The sequence below is a fragment of the Sminthopsis crassicaudata genome, chromosome 5 (genome assembly GCF_048593235.1).
Source record: "Sminthopsis crassicaudata isolate SCR6 chromosome 5, ASM4859323v1, whole genome shotgun sequence".
In the NCBI taxonomy this organism is placed as follows: Eukaryota; Metazoa; Chordata; class Mammalia; order Dasyuromorphia; family Dasyuridae; genus Sminthopsis; species Sminthopsis crassicaudata.
In genome coordinates this window covers 147203759-147221492 of record NC_133621.1, presented here as the reverse complement: position 1 = coordinate 147221492, position 17734 = coordinate 147203759, and the positions used below count along the sequence as shown (strand labels likewise).

The following is a 17734-nucleotide window of genomic DNA, read 5'->3' as shown; positions in this document are numbered from 1 at the left end:
GTTTATTTTCAAGTTTATTTAAGACAAATCAATTCTTTCACAAAATATTATCTTTTATTTGCTGCATATGTTCAATACAGCTTCTACAGTTATTATTCATTAGTTATTGTGCAAGGCAGCATGGGGACTTTAAGATCCAAGCCTTCAGGAGCTTACAGCTTTGTTGAAGAAACAAGACATGTATATAATAAACACATACATATTGATAGAGAGCATAATGTCAAAATGGAAATAGTCTATTAGTTCAGAAATAGGAGAAACTACTTGATGCTACAGGCTTTTAAAAAGACATTAGAATCAATTTAAGTTGTTACAAGTGAGCTTTTGGAGAGAGGCAATGTAGAAGAGAGTAGTGAAGAGTGAGTGGTTAGTAATTATGCTTTTGTTGATCAACTGGTAGTAAAAGATTTTTTATAAAAAGATCTTCAGTGAAACATTTAAAACCAACTCAGAAAAGGAAAGTTCAGAAAGGTAAACATTCAAGGAGGGAAGTGTGGGAACTACTGTATTAACATTTATATGCACTTTAAAAAATATCAAAGGATGTTCTTAAGGTTCAGCTTTATATGCAATTCTTTTTGTTCTTTCTATACAGAAATATTCAAGTTTGTTGATTTTTTTTAAGCTTATGATAAAAAAAAAGGGAAAAATATGTAAAAGGCATTGAAATCGATATGTAAATAGTTCCTCACTCAAAACTGTCAGATATAATAGCCATTTTTTAGCCGACCTATCTCTAACAGCCAAGATCCTTCTTTCCTATTTACAATTGCTAAAAACTGGGAAATGAAACAAAGTCTAAGGCCAAAAGGTCTGAGCCCAAAAGGATAAATAGATAACTTTCACAAACTTCCTTAATCTTAAAATCTGGCCAATAAAATTTATTATATTTCTGCCTCATAGGGGGAATAACATATACATAGATATAAATACACAAAAATGTATTCAACTAAATGTACCAAAATACCGTTTAGTTACATTTGTCTGGAAATGTTTGCAACAAATTAATTTTACTTTCAAAAAAGAAAAACTTTTGTAAACAGAAAAATTGATGTCCTTCATAGAAATTTCTTAACCTTGAAAATAGTTTTCCCCTTAATCTGAATTGTTGTCTGACTTTTAGAATGAAGTTCAGGGGGAAAAAAAATTAGGAGTTCAAGCTTCTGCATGCCACTTGAAAGACAGGTCCAGCAAACGCTGGGTAGGCGGCAGTAAATTTAACACCATTCTTCTCCATAAGCCAAGTTCATGTGGCAATAACATAAACAGTTTTATGTCCTTCTGATTTGGGCCTAACAGAGCAGCAAAATTACACAACTAATCTTTTAACTTAGTATTAAAATATATTTTGGAAATATATCTTTGAGTGGCAGAGCAGTCTAATGAATAGAATGTAGACCTTGGATCCTCAAATACTTGAGATTCAAGTCCTGTTTGAGTCACATTTGCTGAGTAAGGCAAGTTATTCAACCTCAGGGCCAAAGCAAATCTCTAAGACTAAGGACTAAGTACAGTTTTTCTAAACCTAAATCACAGACAAATGGCAGATCTGCATCATATATATATATATATATATATATATGCATATACTTTAGGGAATTTAGCATGATATATATTTTAAGAAAACTAAAGACATTCTATATGTGTGACACTCTAACCAGCTAATAGAACCAATTAAGTTAAGATGTCTAGAAAAATGCTCTTAATGTTGGAGAGAAAAAGTGATCCCAAAAATTTGCAGGTATAGGGGATTCCCAGATGAAAGAATACCCCTATCAATGAAGGTCTATAACATCTCTGCAATCAATAGTCTTAGAAAGTGGGTTGGAGCACTGAAAAGTTAAATGATTTACCCAGGGTCATACCACCAATATATTTGAAAAGCAGAACTTGAACTTAGGTCTTACTGGCTTCGAAGCTGACTTTGTTGGTTAAACAACACAGCTTCTCTACAGTTATAACTGTTCAGCTTATTATCTCTAGTTTAAAAAAAAAATTAAGTATATCTTATACTGCATATAAGTATACCATGAGATCCCATATTTGCAAGATTGAATTATAATTATACATGTCTATCTGAATGGAACATCTTAGTCAAATGTCATTAATCTGCTCAAAGAACTTACTATTCAGAGAGAAAATTATTTGTATTTCTTAATTCAGTCAATGCTGTATTTCAATAGGATATGGGTCAATCTTTCTCAATTAGAAAGCTAAGATTTCTACAAATATACCAACAAAAGGCTCAAAACTACTAGTTATTATATTTTCTTGAGGTTTATTTTCCCCTCAAAGAAACAGTAACATGGTCATTAAAAAGAAAAAAAGAATAACCCCTAGGCTGATATCTAGTTCATGAGTGTAGGGAATTCCAGATGTGAAAACAACCTCTAAGACACAGATCTGTAGCTTTAAAGTCTTAAAGCAAAAGTGTATGAGTCTTCTCAAACATGCCACAATTTGATCTTTCCTAGATCATTATTATAAACCATATTTCAATCTAATTAATTTCCTTGGTAATTCTTTGTATTATTCTGAGATGAAGTGAATCAATTTTGCTAGTTTGACAAAATGTCCTAAACCATCAAAAAGATTAAGAAGCCCATTCAGAGATCTGCCAGAAAAGACTTGAATCTAAGACTATTCTGACTACAAAACTGATCCTCTATCCAATATGCCAGATTGACTACCTAGGTATTCTTTTTGAGAAAAAAAAATTTCAAGAAGGTAATATGCCATCTTGAGAGAATTTCAACACACAATTCAAACAATAAAAAAAAAGAAATTATGTAACTAAATTTACATAAATTACAAAACAAATATAATTCAGTTGTTTATCTGGTTAAAATAGCCATAACCCTAAGAATAAGAGATTTTCAATGTTGCTTAAGATCAGAAGCATTACTAATAACTGCTTGGGTGTATTTTATATTTTAAAGCATTCTAAATCCCAATTTTTTCTGGCCATAATCTTAGAAATTTCATTTATTATTCACAAACTGAAGGAAAAGAAACCTAAAGAAAATGTATCATTAAACTCCTTTTTGATCATGAAGACCAATATGGCAAAGGAGTCATAAGTTTATTCCCTAATTACTAAGAACAGAAACTGAAAAACATTCAAGGAGCATGTACTTTAAAAAATTTTGTCATCATTATCAAGATTTCCAATAATGAAAACAAAATAACTTCAAGATAAATGCTCCTTAGTATTTCTGAATATAACCAGAATAACTGTCACTCTCAAAAAGTACATTAAAGGAAATTCCCCAAAGGTGGGGAATCCCAAAGTATTAAATGGCTGAGCTTAGACGCATAGTTGTTACAGATAAAACACGAAAACGGAAGTAACAATGTTGCTACGAAATCATATGAAAGAGTAATATTGTCAATGATAAACGATTTTCATGATTGCAAGACGCTAACCAAAATCAGCAACAATACTAAAGTTTTCTGCTATTTCTATTTATTGGAATTGAAAAACCACATACATTTCTAATTCTCAATTACTCTCTGAGTTATAAACGCAATACCAGGTAGATTATCATACTGTAAGAGGCCATAAACAATTTTTTAAAATAACAAGTAGTGCCTGAAAAATGTTAACAGTTCTACAACTCAAATACTTTTTCCAGGATCAGATCCTTAAGCCCCTGCTTCTGAAATATACCTCCACTTCTGTCATTTTTTTTTTTTTAAAGTTAAATCTCCCTTATGTATCAATCTCCATTATAGGAGAAATAACAGTAAACATATATACCTTTTGAGGGGCAAGGGCAAGAGTTTGGAGCAAGGTCACCAAAATCTCAAGAACTCGTCTATGTTGGAGAGAGAAACAGAAATAGCATACTCAGCGCCCAGGACGCTACCTCATTTCCCTAATAGGGATGAAAAGCTCAGGCCTCTGGTAGCTTCCAGCTGACGCCAGTGTTCTCACACCAACACCCCCCCCTTTTTTTTTGACAGGATCTTCAGAAGCAGCAGCTACCGCTGGCATAGGTGAGGGGGGACCGCATCTCAAATATACGGTTCGCAGATCAAATCTAGGCACTCAGCAACACGCCCCACGCCTCCCTCCCCAGGATCTGGTGCAGCAGCACCTAGAGACATCTTACGTGGGTCCCCTATAGGAAGCTCTGCCCAGTCGCACGGCGCATCATCTGGAAGGCTCAAACGGGCGTGGAGAAGGATGAGAAGGAAGAGTTTCGGTCATTCCCTTCCTTGGCTACTAAAATTACAGGCTCCATTTCCTGTCCCAGGGGTGACGACCAAGTCACCTCGGGGAGAGAGGTCCTTTCCCGGGGCGCGCTGCCAACCTGGGCCACCCCATCCTTGCCGGAGGCTGGACAGCCCTTAGCCAATCTTTTCTTGGGTACCACGACCCCTCCCCCTGCCCAGGGGAGAGCGACGGAAAGAGGCTGGAGCTCTAGAGTCCGGGCACTGTCCCCTGCCCAGCTCGCGCGGCCCGCTCCCTATCTTGCCCTCTGCGCCCGCCACCCCACGGGCCCGGGCGAGCACTCACCTCTCTGCAGGAGTTTCACCTCCCCGTTCTCCTCTCCGGCCCCTCCGGCCTCCCCCGACCCGGCGACGATGTGCCTCCTCTTCTCCTTCTCCCGCTTCTCCTTGGGTCTCCGAGGCTTGGCGTTAGCTGCAGCGGGGGCCGGGAGCAGAAGATGGTGGTGGGGCTGAGCGTGAAGCAGCGTCGGGGAGACCAGCAGTTTGCGGGGCAGAGGTTGAGGAGAGAGTGAAGAAGAGGAGGAGGAGGAGGAAGAAGAGGAGGACGAAGAGGAAGAAGAGGAGGAGGAGGAGGAGGAAGAGGAAGAGGAGGAAGTAGTGGCGGTGCCGGCGGGAAAGGAGAAGGCGCCGGGAGGGGTGGCGGCTGCGGCCACGGCCGCGAAGCTCCACAACGCGGGGCTGCCATAGCTCTGAGGCGGAGGCGGCTGCTGCCTGCTATTCCCGCCGCTGCCACCGCCCCCTTCCCCGTTTACTCTTCGCGACGGCTTCTTTTCCTCCGTCCTGACTTTCTTGGCCGACAGAGAGCATGATGGGTCTCGAGTAGAGGGAGGCGGCGGCGGTTTGCAGAACGATTCTTTCTCTGGGGCGGCGGCAGCACCGTGAACTGGGCTCAGCGGCTCCGCCATTTTGCGCTCCTGTTGTATTTACTCTCCCTCCGCTCCCAAGCGCTGAGGCGAGAGGGGCGGGCCATCATCGGGAGGGGAGGGGGAAGACGGGGAAGGGGCGGAGCAGAGGAGGGGCGGCCCGAAGGCATTCTCCATAGGACGAGCGATGCTGAGGGATCCCTACTCTCGCCAATCATACTCGCGGACGGGGAAAGGAGGGGTGGAACCGAAAAGCAGAGTGGAGAAGTTGAGTAGGATTCTGCGGCACGCGGCGCGAGACGGAGAGGGGGCGGGGAAGGTCTGCCAACCGCCCCCTGGTTCGGCGCCTCCAGGGGCTCGAGGGGGTGACTGCCGAGCTTGGGGCCCCGCCCGAGATGCCCATATATGCGTCTCCCCAGGTCTCGCACCTCTCCGTCAATACAACTAATTTTTTTTCCTCTTCTCTTTTCTTTTACGCTTCATTACCTTCTCTTCCTGTTCACTGGGCCCCCTTCCTGGCTCACTGATCTCTGACGACTTAATTCTGGGATGTTCAGAGGAGGGAAGCTGCAGGCGGAGAGGGGAGTAAGTCGTTTTTTCGGTTTAAGTTCGCATCCGGGATGGAGGAAGGGACCTAAAGTTAGTGTTTCTGGCAAAATGCTGGTGGTGCTGCTGTTGTTATTGTCGTTGTTGTCTCTGCCGTCTGCCTTTCCACATCATTTTCCTGCTGTCTAAAAAGTTGAAAGCTGGGATCAGTCTCGGGTCAGCTAGACTTTTTAATCGCCTGCTTATGTCAGGACTTTTGGGTCATTCTCACCTATCACGATTGGTGTTGGTTTAACATTAACCATTGGAATTGACTAAGATATTTTCACTTACAAATGTTCCACTTTAAAATATTAACTTTTTTCAATTAAAAAAAAAGTTTTTTTCTTTCTTTCTTTGAGTTATATCTGTCAATTTTAAAAAAAGTCAAATAGCTAATTCCGGCCGAAGCGAACAGAAAAGTCGATGGCATTTTTTTTTAAAAGCCTACCAATTTATTCATACGAAAAATCTAAGAGTTTTGAAAACTAAGTTTTTTAAGATTACTGTATTTTTGAGTGTTTTATTAAGTATCCTGTTTTTGTACACTGCCTACTTAAAGGGAAAGGGATTTGAGAAGTTTTTTTAAAAGTAATTTGTAATAACCAGTAATGCTAAAGGTGACTTGTTTGCTACTAGCTTTTGAAACTGACTTAATGTCAGAATGAAGGGAATCTTCGGTGTAGATTGTAAAGTTATTAAGAAGAGATGACTAATGAATAGAGTGATTTTTAACATTAACCATTAGAATTGATTTAAGATATAAATGGGGAAAATGTCAATAAGATAAGATTATTAAATTGTATTAGTCAAGGCGAGATGAGTAGACACTTATTACAAAAAAAAATTCCATGTGTTTAAAATCTTTGAACATGTATATTTTTGAGGGTCTTTGAAATCAACCTTAGTCTTAAGTGGAGATTTTACAGTTTCTTTTTATTATTAAAATATCTTTTAAAAATTTTGAATTTCCAGAAACGAGCATAATATAATGTAATAATCACTGGATTTGAAGTCAGTTGAACAGAGTTCAAATTTTGTCTCTGTTGCTTTACTACCACTGTGACTTTGGACAAGTTACTTCTCAGTATCTGTTTTCTCATCTATAAAATGAAGTTGCAATAAGTTAAAAAAAAATCTGGTTCTAAATCCTATGATCCTACATAACTTGGAAATCCTAAACTTGAAATAAAAACCTTAAGTTTGAGTCATATCTCTTCTACTATGGGTAAGTTATTTGACCTCTCTGAGCTAGTTTTCTTATCTGTAAATGGAGATGATGATATACTCCCTACCTCTGGGAGTTACTTTCCCTTTCTTTGTATTGCCAGTGTTTTGCAGTGCTGCCCTAACATATTATAAGCACATAATAAATGCTTATTGACTGAGTGGCTGGCTGAATGACTGATAGAGGCAGCTAGGTAATATGGTAGGCCCTTAAGCTCTCTGCCTCGGTTTTTTTCAACTGTAAAATAAGAGGAGTAGTAGAAACTAATCCCAGGTTTGTTGTGAGGATCAAATGAATTAATATACATATATATGTATATATATATATATATATATATATATATATAAAGACTGTACACATTTTTATGAATATTGTTTAAAATACAAGATAATTAGCAAAATTATTTTTTTTAATATAACCCACTTTATAAATATTACCTCATTTAATCCTCAAAACTATGGAGATTAAATGACTTGCCACACAGCTAGTTCTAAGGCTACATTTGAATTCAGAGCTTGATAACTCCATGTCTATCACACTGTGCCATTTAGCATAGTAAGAAATACTTTAATTCTGGAGAAACCACATTATAAAACATATTCCAATATGTAAATATAAACTAATCATAGAGGTATGTACAATTCACATTTAGGATAGCTATGTACACTCTACTAAAACTAATTGGAAAGTTTTTAATTAATTTTAACTTGTGAGCTGGGGTTTACCTTAAAACATCAATATGATTAAAATGAAAGATAATAAAGATAATTTTCATCTTGCTAATGTAGTTATTTAACAACTAAATAAGTAGAAAATAAATTTTGTAATAAATTTAAGAATTTTAAATTCTGAAACCTTTATTCAACTGCAAAACATTTATTGGTTTTGTTTTCAAATCTTTCCAATTAAGTAAAGTCTAAATTAACAATTCTCCCAAAGTTTCTTCCACACAACTATATGACATTCTTGTTTTACTCCTGCATTCTTTCTAAAGTAAATGTTTGTTGAATGAGACAAATTAGAAGTACCTGTATTTCAAAGTTGCTCTGAAAGTTTTCTTGAGTTTTGTTTTTTTTTTTTTAAACAGTTTAGTGCTGCTGCCATCACCACTACATCTGACCAATTGGAGAAACTAATTTCCATAACTGTCCTATATAAAAATCCTTTTTTTCTTGGTTTCATTTGAGACAAGATTGAACATTTCAGAAGGAATTTTTTTGAGAAAACTTAATGAAAAGTAAATAATACTGCCTTACTCCTTATCCCACCAGAAAAAAAAAATTAACAACCAAAAACTTAAAAAAAAAAAAAGACTTTGTAAAATGTAGATTAATAATTCTAACAAATCAAATTTCCAATCCTTTCCCCTCAAATCAAAATTTTCTAGATTGCATTATAATTTTTGCAAGAGAAATATACTATCTTTCCATCTCAAGGTTATTTAGGATTAACACTACTATTCTCATTTTCAGACCTCCCAAAACCTGTTGGCATTGTCATTTCCAAATTTGACCCTCCAAGGATGTTAGGGTAGGCTATATTTTTATTGGCTGTTTGAGCTTCTGCCTGGACCCTGGCACTCTGGATAAGGCATTTCCCATACTCCCAAAGTTTAATTTCTTTCTGATTCTTCTCCATTTCAGACCATATACTACTGACTTTACCAATAAATACCTCCACCCTATTCCTCAAGGTTTTCTGTTATCTTAAGAGCCCCTAAAAAATTCCTCTTCTTAACTCCAAGCCATTTCTTCCTGAACTGAATATTTCCAATATTGATTCTGACACATTGTATGACAAGACTTGAATTCATAAACGAGTATGCTTTTAAGCTAAATTGACCTTATTCAATATATAAAAAATGTCAATTTGGATTCACATTTAAATTCAAAAGATAAATTGAATAAACCCTGGAGGGGGAAGAGGAAGGTGTTGAAACACTACAAACAATGTTGGGCTTGGTTGATATATTTACTTTTACTTATTAATTACTTAAGTAATTTATTTTTATTCTTTGTTACAAGGAATAACTCAGAGGTGAAGGAATATATTGGGGAAATAGTAATGATGTAAAAACAAAATAGTTTAAAAACGGTAAATACCAACTCTATAGGTATATGTTTAGCCTTATCTTCCTTAGCAGTTCATATGAAAAAGATATCGGATCTATCTGACTGCTGGGTAACAGATACAAAGTCACTGTTTGGTTTTCTGGGGCAGCTTCTATTTAAAGTGAGGGAAGTGAGAAAGTCCTATTATATTTAGCCTTAGTTATACTGCATATGGATTATTATGTTGAGCCCTAGGCTCTATCTATGTTGTGTAAATTAGTAAAAAGGTGGATTTTCTGAGAAAAGGAGAGTCAAGATGGTAAAATAAGAGGACTGATTGATAGATTTGGTAATGTTTCACTTGGAGAAGAGAGGATTTGAGGGAGGCCAGGTTATTATCATCTTAAAATATTTGAAAATTTGTCATGTGAAAAAAATTTATTCTGCTTTACCCAAGAGGCCACATAGATGGAATCTCAATATTTAAAAAAACTCAAAAAATGGAATTGACTACCCTAAGAACTAATGAATTCTCTTTCACTAGAAGTCTTCTAAATGACCAGTTATTCATTGGAGTTGCTATAAAAGGCATGCATGATTCAAGTGGTGGTTGGACTAAATGACTTTTAAGATTTTTTTTCCAACCTTGATTCTATAGTTCTATATTACAAAGCGAAAGACTCTATTATCTATAATTAAAATGTTTCAGTTAGTCCAATTCAAGTAGATTTTACAGAGAAAGTATCAACTTGCATTGGTAGAGGGAGTTCTTAACCTGGAACATAATCTTTACTAATGAAATCCTACTTCTAAGTTCTTCTCCTGATCCCTACTAGATGAAAAACATAATTGAATGCCTGAGTTACCATAGCCTTCAATATATGAGATTACTAACCCAAGGTTATTTTACCTAGAAGCAGTTGAAATTAGTCCTGTAGTTGTACAGATAAGGAAAATTTATTAATAATCTAAAAATACATATGCATAGCAAGAAAATGCAGCAATGTACATTCATATTTGTACTCTTCAGGTCACCAGTTCTCTCTCGTCTCTTGTCTCTGTTTCTCAAATTACTCATAAATTAATTCAGTCCAATTCAACAAACATTTTGTAATGACTGATCAAAAAACTGTGATGGCAGTTTAAAAAAAAAAATGAACTTAGATATAACATCAGCCTACAATAGTACAAATAAATCATTGAGAAAATATGTGAATTAGGTATAAGGTAGGATATAAATAATCATGATTTTAAGGCAATAGATAGAAGGTTCTTAGGTTGAAAACTGGAAGGGATTTTATAGGAACTCATTTTGCAGAAGTAGAAAGAGGCCCATGGAAGTTAAATGTCTTCCCCGAAGTCTGGCAGTTAGGAGATCAAAGAGATGATCTTCTCACCTGGGTCCTCCAGAGCCAAGCACAATGTTTTTCCCACTTTTCTACTATAATCATTCATTCTCTTAAGAAATTTGAGAAAGAAGTGATTGATTCTGACTGGGGAAATTAAAAGAAATCTTCATAAAACAGGAAGCAATTGACTTGAGCATTGAAGGGGGTGGTGGAAACTTCAAGGCTGGCTTTCTTTATAACAAATCTCATCTCTTACAAAAGTGTTCTGGTTTATTGTGAGCTGTGGGAACCTTTATGTCTCTGAATATTCCTTCTCTGCCCCTTTCATTTAAAACTCTCTGGATCTCAATTTTCTTATCTATACAATAAGTGTTGGACTGGCTTGCCCTAAAGTTTCTTTCAACTATAAATCTTTGAGCACATGGTAGGTGTGACATAATTTTTTTTTTCCATGCCTTTTGTCAAGGTGTTTACCACTAGAGGGAGGATTACTCAATTCTGTTGATACTTGTTGGGGAAAAGCCTCTGAAATAGCAGGACCATGGACAAGGTTATAAGGCAGTAGCCTTTGTGTGAAGAGATCATTCACCCTCTGACACTCTTATTATGGATCCTGCTTTTAAGATTAGGCCTTAAAATGAAATGTTATACTTTAAGTATCTGTAATGTTCTCAGCTGTTCTCTCAGCTGGATACCTTATGAGGTATGAGATTTCCCTTGTCTAAATTAAGTTCTTGTAAAACTTGACTCTTTATAAAATGAGAATATAGGAATACACTTCAAAGAAAATAATAATGACCTGTCTTTTAGGTAGGTCCCAGTGAATGACCCAGAGATGACCCATCTCACAGAATTCTTATTTAAAAAGTATTTTAAAGTTCTAATATAAATGTGAGCTTTTATTTTCTCCATGTTTCTCAGAAATGCCTGACCAGATGACTTCTTTCAAACTTTCCCTAAAGTAAGGTAGGTCTTTAAGTACTGGATTTCAGAAAAATTTTTTGAGAAAATGCTTTACAAAAAAAGAGAGCTAAGAAATTAATAGGATAAGTAATTGAGCTGGAGTAAATTTCAAAGATAGATAATCAACAAAACAAAGTAATTGTCATAAAATTTGAAAGCAATATTTGCTTTGAGTTGTAAGGAAGTAACTACTAGAAGACTTGTTTTGTCTAATATTAGTATTTGTAACTCATTGTTGTTTTTAAAATCATTCTTTTTTTTAAGTTGTAGAGAGAAAAAAATTCAAGTTAACATTAACTTAGGGTAAAGGGTGGGGAGGGAAGAGGGAGAAAGCCAGTCAGAGAAGTAGCCAACCAAGAAAACCTGTAAAGGTATCAATACATGTCTATTTTTCAAAAGGTTACAGTACATTTTAAATTTTTTTTAAAATTTCAGTTCAATTTAAAAATTTTAGGTGATATAACTCCTCACCACATAATCCTTTACATGATTTCACTACAATATAATATAGTGGATAGGCTGAAGGTTTGTAGCTATGAAATGCTAGGTAAGTCACTTTCTGAGCTTCAGTTTCTTCATGTATAATATAAGGTTACTTTTGATGATCTCTAAGGTGCCTTCTAACTCTAAACCTATAATTCCTTGTACTTGCTTAAAAAAAAAAAACTACATAGTTTTATTTCTACTTTGACCTTATTTTGTTTTGTTTTTGTTAAGACAGGAAGTTAAGGTAACACTGGCTTCCTTCAAAGACTCAGTACAAAATCTCCTTGCAAGAGGAATCTATAGCCACACTTGTGGCCACACCTAACTTCAGAGATTACCTTCCATTTTATACTTTACATTCTGTGTACATACTTGTTTGCCTATCATTAAGGAAGCATTTTAAAATTTTTTTACGCTTTCCTAATATCCCCAATAATACAATATTTTGTTGATGATGCTACTGGTTATAATTATACAAGATAGAACGCTGACATAGGTGAGGCAACTATTTGAATGTTACATTTAGAAAAAGGTGGGAAAAGTGCCCCCAAAACCCCAATAAATTTGAACCATCTTTAAATGTCTTCTGAAGTCATCTTCTGGTTGAATTCAAATATGGGAGACCACTTCTACTTTACTTTCACAAAGAAGACCTAGAAGGTCTAAAAATGTTTTTCCACCTTCATTTCATCCACTAAAGAAATATGTGATCCACATTATCTAATATAGTAGGTAATTTTTTTTTTGGCTTTGGAATGAATATATTTTGTGTAATTTTCATAATGGGTTTATCTTCTAACCATATTTATCCAAGAATTAGATTCAAATCAGTTGCATTTGCTGAATTCACACCACTTGATGATAGGAGCACACTATTTTCCTATTGTGACACATAGAAGTTGATTCAGGATTAAACATCTTCCATCACTAATTAATACTAGGTTAATTAAAAGACTTTTCTATACAGCAAACGCCTTTCCTTCTCAGATTAAATTGTCTAGTCCTCTTGATTTTACTTTCACAACATCTTCATATTTGTCCAATTCTGGATTTATACTGTCATCCCCACGGTTTCTAACCCAAATTATCAGTCTATATCAGTGGAAAATTGCACAACTATGTCTGGAAGAGTCCTCCAGACCCATAGCACCACCTTGTGGTTAAGACACCTCTAGGAAGGGAAACAAATTACTAGCAGGACCTCTCTTGTTCCCTCCCCCTCCCCGACATCTTCCCTTCATTCTGGTGAGGGATATATACATTTATTTACCCCATGCTTTGGACTCCCCTCAGAAAGGTTCTAGATAAACAAAAACTTCAACATTCCAGTAAGTACCACTTCCAGTTCATAATCACACAGGCACCCAGCTTTTTGGTACAGATCTGAGGGTTTAAATTCCTCTTGAGAAAAAAATACATTTGGAGGTGTTAGATAGGCAAACCTCCTTCCTTCATATGTCATCTGATTAGAGTGGGGGAGCAGGTAAAAGAGATGGGTTTAGACTTGTATTTTCATACAAGTATTTATAATGCCCACTGAGAAACCCTCCTAACTCTTAAGGTCAGCAAATACACTGCTTTGTATCTGAAAACCTATTCTGTCATGAGCTTAATTCCTTGTAACTGTTCCTGCTTTAGGTTTCATATATGCACTCCTCTTCTCTCCAATGAAGCTAGATTCTTGGAACAAAAACATTTAGAAACTCCCCTCTCTGGTAAAAGGCTAGATTCTGGTACTCTTGAATTAGTAGTTACTAGAACTTCAATCTCCAAGATTCTTTAGCAGTCCTTTGGAAATTGAGGCTCTTACCACTCAGATTGTGTCCCTCTTTCAGGATTGAGGGCATATATACCTTGGCTCTCTCCTAAAGAAAGCTCTAGGAATAGTTGCAGGCACTCTCAATATTCTATTGTTTCTCCAGCTATTACTTATCTATTGGGACAAGAGACTGCCATCTCTGTACCATTTGATCATATGGTTCCTTTTTCCATTGATGCTACATGGTGGATATGATTTGACTCCTATGTTCCTTGCTCAAAAGCAGACAATGGTTCAATAAAAAACAAAAAGGGCTAGTTGTAAGATGTAGACTCTTACATGGTAATGGTTCCCACAAAAGTTTATTCTCCTAGAATTAATTGAACAATTCATCCTCAGTTACTGAGATTTATCTACCAGGAGACACCAAGGGGCTACCCTCAGAGGAAGATACAACCAAGTCAGTTACCTTAAAAGTTCATCTAATCTACAAAGCAGATTATAAGTACGTACTTATTAGTACTAGACAAGAGTATGCCATGAGTACCTGTGAATTCTTGGGTTCCAATTAGCCCCACGAGAACTTTTAGCTCACAGAAGAATGTTAATGGATGTTTCATAAGAAAAAATTATATTAACTTTCAAGAAGCTCAATCTGGCCTTGAGTGGGAGGAAATCAGAAGGTAGAAGTGTAGGTTCCACATATACATATAGTAAGTTCACATGTTAATAGTATATTTTTAAGCTTTGTCTACTCTACCCTAACTCTGCACCATCCTTTTGACTTCAGAGGCAGAGGTAAAAGATGATTTCCAGATAACAGATTGATAAGTCATTGGATATAGTATGAAGTCTTTCATAAATGGTGAGGCAACTTTATGATCAAGGGTAAAGTTTATAAGGGGAAAAATTGATCATGTGAAAGAAAGTAAGATCATTTAAAAATTGAGCTTGATCTTAATTTTTTAATTTCTGCTCTATTATGGCATTTATAATCTATTACTTTTTCATTAGTCCAAAGGAAAAATTTTAGGCTATAGTTTTTAAAAGCAGCTGGCCCTTTGAAATAGATATGCTGCCACAGAGTGGCAGTACTGTTCCATGGCCAAATAAGGCATGGCTAAACTAAAATTTGACATGTGACTCCCTGCCTACAACCTTATAAATCTTTAATCATTAATTTTTCTAATATTAAAAAAATAAAACTAAAGCAGTCATACAAAAGCAAAATCAAACAAATATTGAAATTTTCAGAGCAATCTTTAATCAAACTAATCTGATACCTCAGGAGAAATAGCCTATACACTCTAAAACTCATTTTTTGTTTTTTCCCATTAATTCTCTACTTGAGTATATTAAATTAATAAGATAAATTACTTGAGGACAAAAAGGCACTATCTCCATGTCCAAATCTCTGATTCCCTACTCTTTCCCTTCCCCTATTTCCTCATGAGGAAAGGCATACTTTTTTTTTTTTTTTTCCTTTCTTCACTCTCATAAGCTTTTAACTATCTTAGACTTTCATGCTACCTGAATGTTTTAAGAGGAGCAAATCAATTTCTGGCCCTCCTTTATTTGCCTTAGAATCATAATAATCACCTCTTTACTTTGAAAATTTAGAAAGTACAGCCCAAATTTACCCTGAGATCTCACAAAGATTTATTTAGCTACAGACAGTTCTAGTTTGATTTTCATTTAATAACTGTTTTTATCTTATTTACCCTCATACATTTACTAACTTTGTGACCTTGGGGCAAGTCATTTATCCTTTGCCTAAGTTTCCTCAACTGTAAAATGGGGATAATAGCACCTACCTCCCAGAATTGTAAGATCAAATGAGATATTTATTATTGTATCTAATTTATTGCTGAAAATTACTTGTCATTCAAACTTACCCAGAATTGACTTACAGTATTCTTTTCTAAGATTCTTTGGGGTCCACCTTTCCCCCGTAAATAATCAGATCATAAGATTAATAAACTCAAAGAGGAAAAATCCAACAAACCCTCATAGCATTAGACATCATGCTGCCTCCTAGAATCTCAGAAATAGAAGGAACATCTATTTTAACCCATAACTGCCTAAAAATTCTACAATATTACCAAATCTCTCTGCAAAAACCTCCCATGAGGGGACACATACTGCCTACTTTCTGAGGCATGAGTTAGAAGAGATATGAGTTATACATGTATTTATATTGCTAATTTTCAGATTAGATAAACTCCTTGAAGATACAACAAATTAAATGGAAGAAATATCTTAATTTTTTTTTAAATAACAGACTATTAGATCTAAGAGTGACTTTAGATGACTGCACAATGTATATTTGAAAAGGAAAATAGGAAAGATTCTGGTCAATGGTATTACATTAAACATTTTCAAACTAAAAATGTTTTATATGGTCTAAATTATTGTTTACAAGTTACCTATCTTCTTAATATGCTCTTCCTAGCATTATAAAAACTGAAGCCCAAGTGGTTTGTTAGTATTTTTATGGTATCCATAAATCTGTATTAAAATAGATTTTTGGCTCCCTAGTAATTTTCTAATACCTATTAGAAGGCATTAGATAGAGACACAGTTTATTCAAATTTGGATATAATGTTTAAAAAAATAAAGCAAAACCAAGCCATTTCTATTCAAACGAAAGATAAATTGGATGAGGAATGTGTATTGCCTTTACTCAAAAACAGATGATGCTGGTATGAACTAATTAAATTTGAGTGATGTGTTTGGGGGTTCAGCACACCAGATATTGAGAACAATGTTCAGACAAAAGGCACCAAAGGTTGGGGTTTGGTCATATGAAGAATTCACAATGGCAAAAAATAGGTTTATTAAGGAGAAGAGATTACAGAGGAAATAAAGAAATACAATGAAAACTAGGAAATGCAAATATAACAGAGTTGGAAAAGTATATATAGTTAGCAAGGAAAGGGGTTTTAACCATTAACAATGGAAAAGACATTTCCCCTAGAAATTCAAAATTAACCAGAAGAAAGAAAATACTTCTTGAGGTGGGAACATACCATTGACTTACAGGTAAATCCTAACAGGGATTTAACATCCTAAAAGAGTTAGCTATAAGGAAGAAAGAAAAACCATGAGGCAAAGTGGGAAATGAAAGGAAAGACAACATGAGGCATGGGGGAGAAGTGAGGAGAAAGACACCTTGAGTCAGTGTTGTAGTGGGCTTAACCCAAAAGGGATTCAGCAGAGATGCTGTGAGCCATGGACAGACTCAAAGGAGAAATTTAACCTCGGAGAATTGACATGGCTTGGATTTAACACAGATGGGACTGACTGGACACAGCAAGGTAGGGCTATACAAAACTTACACAGAGAATGGGGCAAAAGGTTGAACCGATCCCCATCAATGCCCTTCCCTGTTTGCCTCAGGGAGTAATTTTATTAGTACTCTCTGCCAATCCCACCTAGTAACCCAGGACCTCATCACTGAGGATATGTAATTTGAGAAGTATTGACATTTTAAAATCACAAGACAAAAATGGACCTGAAAGAATAATGGATCCTATAAGCTGTGGACGTAGCTATATAACAAGAAATAATGTGTCAAGTGGAAAGAACTATTAATAATGCACAATTTTTTAAAACTATAACATCTTCAGAAATTAAAGACAATTAGCCTTATTCCAAAGTCCAGGCCCAGTTTTAAACTCTTAAAAATACTAAAACTAGATTGGCTTTTAGAACACTTAATATTCATACTGGGTCTTATGTTCTTAAAACTGATGACAGAAAAAATCTTTAGGACTAACATAACTTTCTTGATCTAGATAGATATCTTTAGAATTAAGCTATAATATTAACTATAGGTATGAGTACTTAACTCTACTTTTCTTTCAAGAATTAATGATCTATCAGGAGGACCCGAGTTCAAATCTGGTCTCAGACACTTAACACTTCCTCGCTGTGTGACCCTGGGCAAGTCACATAACCCCAGCCTCAGAAAAAGAAAAAGGAAAAATTAAAAAAAAAAAAGAATTAATGATCTCTTATAGGCCAAGAATTATTTAGCTCTACTGACCTCGAGATAATTTTCAGGAGTAATTTTATAAAACATTGAGATCTATTTTTTGATTAAGACATTTAAAAAATACCTTGGAATTGGGGCAGCTGGATGGTACAGTGGACAGAACCAGTTCTTAGACATTTAATACTTATTAACTGTGTGATTCTGGGCAAGTCATTTT

The 17734-nt window shown here is 35.7% G+C and overlaps 1 protein-coding gene and 1 long non-coding RNA gene across 3 annotated transcripts in view; one reads left to right on the top strand and one right to left on the bottom strand.

Annotated features, from left to right (window-relative positions):
- The window catches only part of RSBN1L (round spermatid basic protein 1 like), an 84734-nt gene extending 79544 nt beyond the window's left edge, over positions 1-5190 (bottom strand). Inside the window, exon 1 of the mRNA XM_074268463.1 lies at positions 4523-5190. Coding sequence (XP_074124564.1) covers positions 4523-5141 — 619 coding nt within the window. The 5' untranslated portion in view covers positions 5142-5190. The remainder of the gene's footprint in view (positions 1-4522) is intronic.
- A 56-nt stretch (positions 5191-5246) lies between these two features.
- Positions 5247-17734, top strand: part of LOC141543369 (uncharacterized) — a 41482-nt gene continuing 28994 nt past the window's right edge. The window contains exons 1-2 of one of the 2 annotated variants that reach the window (XR_012482427.1): positions 5247-5684; positions 11234-11278. This is a non-coding gene — a long non-coding RNA (uncharacterized LOC141543369). The remainder of the gene's footprint in view (positions 5685-11233; positions 11279-17734) is intronic. The other variant, XR_012482426.1, reaches the window with a different exon arrangement.